This window comes from Artemia sp. Qi Xiang Cuo, chromosome 6, assembly GCF_049724085.1.
Source record: "Artemia sp. Qi Xiang Cuo chromosome 6, ASM4972408v1, whole genome shotgun sequence".
NCBI classification, from domain to species: Eukaryota; Metazoa; Arthropoda; class Branchiopoda; order Anostraca; family Artemiidae; genus Artemia; species Artemia sp. Qi Xiang Cuo.
The window spans coordinates 52,065,749-52,076,056 of record NC_142799.1 but is presented as its reverse complement, the minus strand read 5'-3'; the positions used below and the strand labels follow the sequence as shown (position 1 = coordinate 52,076,056).

The 10,308-nt window shown below is 32.9% G+C and overlaps 1 protein-coding gene across 9 annotated transcripts in view; it reads right to left on the bottom strand.

Moving 5' to 3' along the window:
* Window positions 1–2,713: 2,713 nt before the first annotated feature.
* Window positions 2,714–10,308, bottom strand: part of LOC148951358 (14 kDa phosphohistidine phosphatase-like) — a 163,399-nt gene continuing 155,804 nt past the window's right edge. For 6 of the 9 annotated variants that reach the window (XM_089090260.1, XM_089090257.1, XM_089090253.1 and 3 more), the window contains 2 exons: window positions 9,355–9,479; window positions 2,714–3,039 (listed from right to left, as the gene is read on the bottom strand). In XM_089090260.1, the coding sequence (XP_088946386.1) occupies window positions 2,944–3,039; window positions 9,355–9,479 (221 nt within the window). In that variant the 3' untranslated portion in view covers window positions 2,714–2,943. The remainder of the gene's footprint in view (window positions 3,040–9,354; window positions 9,480–10,308) is intronic. The other 3 variants (XM_089090256.1, XM_089090255.1, XM_089090254.1) reach the window with 2 other exon arrangements.

Below are 10,308 nucleotides of genomic sequence, written 5' to 3'. Positions count from 1 at the left end.
TAATACTGCAACTATTTCTCCTATTACCACCGCAACTACTTTGATACTAGTACTATTAAGGCTAAGTCTATGAAGGTAAAACTTGAGAGAATATTGATGACACATTCAAACTCACAAAAGACACTATGTGCATTTTGATTGTCAAAAGAGCGTACATTAAGAATTGATTTGTGTAATAAGATGGAACCCTCAGAGAATGCTTAAAGGGTCATTGACCACAAAGCAATACGTGCACACTACTTATAATACTACTGCTACGGCCACGTTTACTAGTTCTACTACTACTATTACTATTGTTCCAACTACTACTTCTATTAAAACTACTAGTAACGCTAAGAGCATTAAGACGAAAAGTTCAAGAAGTATACAAATATACAGGTTGTCAAAAGGACATGTCAAAAAATTTCATAGCAGTGGCTAAATGTGTTAACCTGAGTACTAATACTATCGCTGTGACTACTTTTAGAACTATACCTGGATATAAAGGTGAAATTTTCAGAAAAGTTTTAGGGGGAAAGGTAAACTGAATCACAACATGCCATCCGTATGCAAGTTGTCAAAAGGGCTGATCAGCAAAATCTTAGGAATAGTTTTGTGTGTGAAATTAAAACTTACAAGGCTTGTTGTAGGGGATGTCAAACTAACCAAAAGACAATATTTGCATGATAATACTACTGCTCCTACTCCTAAAACTACTACTACAGCTACTATTATTGTTACTGCTACTACTACTACTGCTGCTAAAGCTAACACTGCTACTATTAATTCTACTGCCATTACTACTACTGCTACTGCAATAATTACTGGTGCTACTACTACTACTACTGAAGCCAAGGGTATTAAGGAGAAAATGTTGGACATTATTGAAATTGTATTGAACTAAATCGAAACACACTGTAGACACATAAGTTGCCAAGAAGACGTATCAGCAATGTTTCAGGAACGGTTGATGGTATTAAGTTGAAACTTTCATCGTTTGCTGAAGAGGATGTTGAAGAAAACAAAGGTGCATTTGCATACTGCTACTAAAGCTACTACTGCTACTACAGCTATTGCTAATACACAAGCTAGGGGTATTAAGGTGAAGCTTTCAAAGAATATTTAGGCGGATGTTGAACTAAATCAAAATGAACTATGATCATGTAGATTGTCAAAAGGGTGACAAAGCAATATCACAATAATGGCTTACATCTTTCAGGTACATCGTTAGATCTTTCAGGGTCAGTTGTGGCGGATTTTGAACTAACCAGAAGACACTATGTGTATACTTTTAATAATACGTCTACGATAACTGTAGCTAATGATACTAAAGGCCATTAAGTCGAAACTTTTAGGGAACGTCTCGAGGAAGTTTCAATTAAACGAAAAAACTATACGCAAGCAGGTTTTAAAAGGGCATGTAAGCAATGTCATAGGCAGCGCTGATGTAACATAGCTAGAAATATCATTGATATTTTAAAGGAGCTAGTTGGATTGGAAATTAAAAGTACTAGTACCCTTTTTAAGAGTCAAAAGTTATTGGAGGTCAATCAACCCTCTTCTTTAGCTCAGTTTTCCAAACACTTCCAATCAAAATTTAAGATAGCCATTTTATTCAGCATAGCTGAACGGTCTAGTAACTATATCTCTAGCGTAATTGGGTAAGTCAGCCCTCCACAATTATGTAATTTTCCCATTATGCTTAAAAACTAAATGTTGCTTTAAAACTAAATCAAAACGCACTGTGTGTATGCTGGTTGCCAATAAGACATCTCATATATATCCTGTGAACGACTGAGGGTATGAAGTTGAAACTTTCGGGGCTACTTCTATTACTATTTCTGCTCTTAAACTTCAACTAAATCAAAAAAGTGCAAATGTATCCAGGCTGTCAAACAGCATAGAGAAAAATTTTTGGGGAATGGTATTAAGTTTTATTTTTCAGGTCAACTAGTGGATGTATAAAACTAAAATAAACACTACTTTTTGTGTCAAGATTTTCAAAATGGTGTATGTTGTTCAAAATAGTTGAAAAAGTTTCTCCAGCATACAAATAGGAGGCCAAACTATAATTTTTTAAAGAAAAACCTGAAAATATTTAAACTATTGTTTTCTTTTACCTGAAAAAGACTGTCAATATAAAACGAACAGAAATTATTTAAAAAAATAAATTTTCCCACGAAATAAGTTTTTCAAAGAAAAGCAATGAACTCCATTAAACCAAAAATGAGCAAAATATAATCAAATGATCTACCAAGCGTAAAACTTCCGCAAATCAGCCTCAATAAATAAATGAAACCCAAAACAAAGAGAAACTACAATAATAACCGAGTCAAATTCAAAACGAGGAGAAATTAACAAGAGTAGGGCTCATAACCCCTATGCCTTCTAGGCCAGACCATAATTTGCACTTTACAAAAAAAAATACAAATGAATTATTTCTTAAAATCTTAATATTTTTTATTTGTGAGTGAAAACATTTAGTGAAAACAAAAGTGAAAACATTTAAATTTTTTCCAGTAAAGTGCAAATTATATTCTAGGCTTGAGAAGGCATAGGAGTTGAGAGCCCTACTTTTGTTAATTTATGCTCGTTTTGAGTTTTAATCGGTTATTTATTATAATTTCTATCCGTTCTGGATTTCATTTATTTATTGAGGCTGATTTGTGGAAGTTTTACGCTTGGTAGATTATTTGATCTTATTTTTGCTCATTTTTGTTTAATGGAGTTCTTTACTTTTCTTTGAAAAACTTATTTCGTGGGAAGTTTTTTTGTTAATTAATCTGTTAATAAAGCGCCTTTAGCGTTTCATATTCCTCTATTTAAGCATTTTCTTGTAGTAAGTTCAGTTGTTATTTTAACTGTTGATGCAATTATACATAATATCACGAACAGATGATTAAACATTCATTACAACCAAATAGAGGACCAGTATAAAAATTATATAAAATTATATAAAAATTGCTAATATCCTTCATTCGTCCAACTTATATTTGTGTAATCTGGATATTTTACTTTCAGCAATTCGCAAGTTTTCGAGTGATCTGCTAAGCCAAACCCCTGGAAAAGGAACAACTTTGTCATTAGAAGGTAAAAATAAATTTTCAAATAATTTTTAAGATACAATAGAGCAAATTTAGCTGTTATTAGCTAATATATTTTTCAGTATCATGCATAAAATAGGTTACATAAGAGGGAGGGAGGGTTTGGTCCCAGACTTCCACAATAATTCACAATTCTAGCAGGCTACTGGAAAGTCACTGAAAGCCAAATAAAAGCAAATATGAAAGCTAATGTTAATTTCAGCATTAATTTTGAAAATCAGCAATGATATCGTGATGTTCAGCGCCATTTTTGACCATTTGGTGCCCGAAAACAACATGTTTTGGCCAGATAAAAGGCAAAATATCGTCTCGAAGTAAACTCTGAGAAAATCAATGGATTCAACATTGTTGAAATTCTACATGTTTTACTTCACGGCATTGAGAATATACTACCATGTGGTGGCAGATTCGCTTGTAAGGTTTTAATGCCTGATTTCCCGTTGAAAAATGCTCGTGATTCGATAATAATTCCATTCTATCACCTTATTTGTTAGTTTCGGCCACCCAACCCCCTTCTGAAAAATGTAATGTAGTACTACTCTCATCTCTGAGTAGTACCAAAAGGTGCAATATTTTAAAAATCTTGACATCAATTTTCAATGTAAAAGCAAAGACATTACTTCCTAATAGAACAATCTTAAAAATTGAGTTTACAGCAAAATTTTGATGGGGGACAGAAAACGTTCCTACCCTCTAGCTGACCGAACAAGACCTCCACTACAACAAACTATTACTTCACCCCAGTCTTCACCCATTATGCTAAAACTTTACACAGAAAAAAATAACAGTAACAAAAAAATCCAAGACAAGAATACAAGATTCCAACAGCAAGAGACAGCTATATATTATCACCATTATAATGTCACATACGTCGGCGCAGTGGGTTGCGTAGGTCCGGTACAATATTGCGTGGGTCTTAGTTTAGCGATAATAGGCACATTCATGCCTAAACTTAAAAGAGTATCAGCTTGGGCATGCACAACATTATCGAAATACCAGATAGGGCTTACGTATATCGAGTAGACGAAAAATGGAGCTCAATCAGAAAAGGCATTTTTCATCAGTTGGCTCAGGACATAAGCATGCACGCAATCCTCCCAATTACTAAGACCTAACTGAAACGAAGAGACGTTACACTTTTCTTACGTGCCTGGGATTAGAATATACTTTGAAATTTCACATAAAAATGTACCAAAACAACAATGGGGCAATAAGATGAATAAGGTTTACGGTATCTGCCACGCTTTAAAACGGAATTAACATTACCAGTGACTAACATACACGCATCTGAAATAAAACTGTGCAAGATTAAAAATAAGGGCATAACCAACATTAAAATTATTCAAACAAACCACCGTCGTTGGCCAGACCCAGAGAATACGCTTAATTTTCTTAAAAGCGTAATCCAAGTCATTAAAATCCCGGTCGCACGTATACTTCCCTAGACATTGATTTCTAGCCCTTTGTGTTTGGACAAATCAGGGCTGCTTATAAAAGAGGAAACAAACTATGATTGGCAGATAATGATTGTGCTAGACACTGATGTCTAGCTAAGTACCTATGGGAATAGGACTTTCCAGTCAGTTACACGTTGGCTTGCAATTGTTTAACTTCGAGATGACAGAGTTTTATGTCTAATAATTGGCAACTTTTTTCCGTTTTTTTAAAATTCTTCTTAACTTAAGGTTGTTTTTATAATATCTTCATGGTCAAGCAAACTAACCATTGCCCATATGTTTGTAACTTATTTAGAAGCCTCTTATATGTATTTTCACTGTGTAGCATTTCCGATTGAACGTTTATTCCAGCATCAAATACTACATAAAAAAAGCTTTTAAGCTTATTACCTGACTTTAAAAATAAAGTTATAATTTAGCTTTAAAATTAAAGGACAGGGCCCTCAATTGATCGTAGCTTCCACTTTCTTTTTTCATAAAAAAAATTGCATGGATAAAAGTGCGCAGAACTTACATAAGAAAAAACATTTTTTGAATGCAGAGCGCTATTGAAAATTAAAACGAGTAAAAGTTACAATGAAAAGCGAGACAACTGTTTCCCATTTCTGCACCCCACTTATAACGAATAAGTGATTGCAAACCTTTGGTTTCTTAAAAAAGATGAAGAATTTTGATGTTCTCAACAAAAGTACAGAAGGCTTTTTTGTTTTCAGTAAAGTAACAGTAACTCCTAGATCCTTATGAGTGGGGGGTTGAGGACGTCAACAGCTCTCTACTGTAGAAGGTAATTTTGCTTGTCTGAACTTTTAATGTCGCCCTTTACTTGCGTTTACTTGTATTGTATTTTGTGCCTAAATATAGCTCGATAAAATTGGTTCTATATCTGTGTAGAAGCCTAATTCAATTAAAGTTTATTAAAAAAAATTCCCCTCATTAGTATTTTTCCCTTGTATTTTACTTTATTTAAATTCTGTCCGTTTTGATATCGCGTCCAGATTATTTTCAATAAAAGGCGGCCTTCCCCTTTCGTTAACCCTAAATCTGTGTGATAAAGAAACTTCGACATAATACTACTTCAAAACTGAAAATCTCCCATAAAAATTTTCACTTCTTTAATCTTAATTGAGGAGGGAGGGGTCTGAAATGTCACTAGTTTTTTGTTAAACTTAAAGTGGAAAGCAATTATGCAAGCTGATATCTGCACTGAAGTTTAAATTTATGTTTTACGGTAGAATGAATGCTCTTAGGAACCAGTAGATAGAGTTTCAATTAGGACATATCAGGCTCTATATCAGGTTTTCACATCAGGTTTTAAGTAAACCACTTTAGCCTTAAATAAGCTATCAAATAAAAGTGTCAAAACTAAATAGCAACGTAAACAGGATGGGGCTGTCACCCTTTCCCTCACTCACTACATTACAGTTTAATTATGAATATGATTACTGTACATAATATGTAGGAACTTAAGCTTAAAGACCACACAAGCTGGGGATGGGGATAACACCCCCAAATCTACATCATAATTAATGCCCTTTCTAAGTCTCTGTTCAAGTCTAGTTGAAAAACTGTTGTTTGATTTTTTTTTTTTTTTTTTTTTTTTTTAGTCTAGACTACATACTACTCGTATTTAAATGACCAATGAATCTTCATCTTACCTAAAACTGGATGGAATGTTCAACACAAAAGTAAACACGAACGGTTCGAGATATCTTATTTTGATTACTTAAAAATGAGAAGTAAAAATGCACCGTTAGAAAAAGAGAGCTAATGGGAAAAACCCCCTATGGTTTCACCTCATTTGTGCCTAAAAACTTCTATTAGTATAAGAAAAGAAAGTTTACGAAAGTTTAATAAACAAGGAGATATTTTTTTTCGAAACTTTAATATGTAAATTAATAGTGTAAACACGACACACTAGTTTTAGTTGAGGTGATACTGGGGTATGAAAAAAATACAAAAAAGGATTGCTAATAACAAACTTTCACTAACCATTGCAAACATACTTCTACTACTACTACTACTAACAACTCACCGGGGGGGGGGGGGTCAAAAATATAAGGAAGTGAACTGATAGGATGATACCCCATCCCTAAATGAAATGGATACAAAATAAAACCGCAAAACAGGATTTTTGAGCTGTTTTGTACTTGCTTCTTATATTTTGTCAAATAGAATAATTGTACTCGCCTCTTGCTCTGTACTTGCTTCTTTTAAGCAAAGGAAAACTGAAAAAAGTCTTCCCATTTATCTTTTCTTTTTAGCATATAATCCAAAGACTAAACAACGATGAAAATAAGAAATGTATTAGCAATAGACATATTCCTTCTTTTTTGCGCTATAAGCAAGGTGTTAATGAGCATATAACTTGTTGATTACAAATAAAATGGAACTACCTTAAAAACTATTAGCAACTTGTCATTATTTTAGATTTTACAATCCCTGTATTTTCTGGTTACAATTTGTCCATACAAAAGCTCATCCAAAGGAAAACCATTGACAGATGTGAATAGTTATTACGTTCTATTGAGTTTTATGAATTCCTTTTCTGTTTTAAGCATCTAAGAATTGCTGGAATATACGGTTTACTATGTAATATACTATTTTAACAGGAAGGTTTATTACTCTATTATTATTTTTATGCTTTATGGTTTTATTACTATAATTTTTTTTATGTTATTCTTTTCCTCTTAATAGCAAAAAATAAGAATAAAAACAATTACTGTCTCAATAAATACTTTTCTTCATCAGCAGGAATATTTTTAAGATGAATCAACTTTGCATTATGAAATTAATTTGTCCTGACCAGAAAATTAGGGGAAAATCATATCCCTGATTTTTTAATCTTACTGGAAGTGTTCAATTTGTTTAGCAGGTAGGTAGAATCTTGTTTTAGTTGGAAATTAGCAATTATTTTTCTTTGTTTTTTATGGACAATGACACTATATTTCGTGTATATTTTTGCTACTAAAGTGCGAAATTTTCAGCGGGAAACCAGTTTAAGCGAGTAATTTGAATACTTAATCGTGCTTAGTCTGCTTAAATTATTTTCTATTTTAATAGCTGTTATATTATTCAGGTAAGGGGAGTTTACCAGGTTTGACCCCCCCCCCCCGAAAAAAAGAAAATTCTCCAAACCGTAAATTGTTCTAAAAAATTCAGGTAAAAATTATTAAAATTAAATACTAATTATAATAATTTAACAAAAAACATTTTGGCACCCTACTATGCCTAAATGCACTTTCAAATTACAGTTTTCAGGACTTGGGATACAATTTCTATTTTGGCATGACTTTATTCAAAATATTCCTCTGAAGTCGCTAACAAAGGTTTGATTTAAAACCTTTGCTAAACTGCGCTTGAAATTCATCAAACAAACTCCATGCTTAAAAAAAACAGTTAAGGCAATTCCTCGGAGAGGTGATCAATATCTTATTTCCTGATCCTTGGATCCCATCCTACTAATGATGATCCCCAACTTATGTCGTGCCAAATTTATAGATGAAATTATTTCAGTACGCTCCATAATCTTCCTAGAAGGAACTTTTTATACTATTAGCCTTTTAAAAAGACTTTATTCCGCCTTTAACACAGTCTACTAAATTCGGTAGATTTTAATCAGAAATTCAAAGGCCCTTTCAATCACTCAAAGGCTCAAACCCGTTGCATCATTACCCCTAAAATTCATCCAGGGTACGTATATCTGAAACTGAATAAATCTAATCTCTCTAAACATGATAAATGAGTGGAATTATGTGGATACCAGACAGTTTATCTTCGATTCGTAGCCCAAAAGGAGATGGTCTACTTAGTAACTTCAAATCCGAAGATCACACAAGATAATAAGAAGGCATCCATTACAGCTGGAGACATCTACACCCCTGCATGAATCAAAACCAACATGCCAATCTTTCTGCCAAAAAGGCTGGAAGGAATGAGCAAAGGGAGAGGGGTGTTGGAGAGGGAAGGGTCAACGTTCTTAAATCCGATTGAAATAAGGTGGAACATGCCTACCTTTTAGCTAAAAAAATTGGCTTGGGAGAGGTGGGGGAATGTTGAAGGGGCCATTGGGCTATTTTTATTTTGTCATAATACAGATTGATAATTTTCGCGATTCTGGCTCAAGGAAGATGCAACATGCAATTATTTCTGCTAAGAATCTGGAGAAAGGCGGGGGGGGGGAGCCCAAAAAAACAGTTATGCTCCAATAATAGAGATTGAGAAGGCTTACATATTTACTAGTCAAACAAGGTGCTACCTGTCTATCATTCTGCTACTAAGCTGGCATTGGGAAAGGACGAAGTACATAATAGTCGTTTTTACACCGTAGTAGAATAAAACTTATTTTTTCATCGATTCAACATCTAGTCCGTTTTTGCATTGATTTTTTCGTTCCGTTTTAAAAAGTTTTTGCTTACTACTACACAGAAATATACCGATAATTTATAGATACAAAATTGCAGATACTGAAGTAGTTATCTCTTGAAACATTGAAAAACATAATAAAAAAGTGGCCGGTGTTTGGTTTTTGTTTGTTTACGAATTTATTTTGTGTTGTTTTTCATGCTGTATGTTTTTTACTATTGTCATGTTTTTTACTTTTTTCTAGTTACTTGCTTTGTCTTTTCATGTGACTAAGTTTTTCAGTGAAGAAGCAATAAATGAAAATTTCATTAAACAATTTCTCCCCCCGCCCCAGAAAAGAACTAAACCCATAAAAAACGTATCTTTGAAATTTTGGATTATAACAGAAATCAGGCATTAACAGAAAATAAAATCTTAAATTGCAAAAATGAAAAACAAATTTAGGATTTTACCATAGAATATCCATAAACCTTGATTGTTTTATTAACTGAATCGTGCAGAATACGTCCACCTCCGAGACACTCAGTTTCGTATCCTAGTTTTGACAATTCTTCCTCTGCGCTGTCATAAATATCAGCTAAAAATAAAGAGTCATTTTAAAATCAAGCACAAGAATACTAATAGTCTTATCAAAAATAAATTATATGCACCGCAGGTTACAATATGTGTCTTTTGGGTCCTTGAAAACCATTTTAACTCTGAGTAATGATCCTTCACAACGAACTTATAAAACAAAGGTTTTATTACGCAAATAAAGAGCAAAATTGAAGCTTAAAACAAGCAAAAATGTTTTATTATTCAATATATATCTTGAAATTAGCTAAACCATGCTGACTCAAGATATTTTCCTCCATCTGTAGAATTCTAAAAGCTAACGCTTTACTGAAAACACAAAGCTGACCCGTCAATAAACAAGACGTTCACTTAGGGGCAGAAAATTCCATAAGTATCCTGCAGAAAATAGAAGATTAATTTATAAGCCTCTTAGTAGTCTTAAACCGGCCATGACATCGATGACCTTTAATATACAATTGTAAGTCTTTAGAAAACTTAACTAAGAACAGTCTTTAGTTACGTGCTAGTTTTTCGAATTTTACAGATACTGTAAAATTTCGCGAGACAGAATAATTGAGCTAGTTTTGTAAATGTATCTTTCGTAATCGACAAATTAACTTTAAGTTTCAAGTTCGGTTTAAGTTTTAACTTGGCTTTTTATTTCGGTAAAAGATTATGTTTAAAATTAATTTTTGCTCGGTTTTGTTTTATTAAATATACAGAAAATTTTAGTATAAAAAATATACCAAAGATTTTAATTAAAGAAATCAACAAAATTAGTAAAGAAACGAAGAGAAATTATTTAATTAAAGAAATTACAAAAAAAAATTAGTTTACCCTAGGCGACGAAA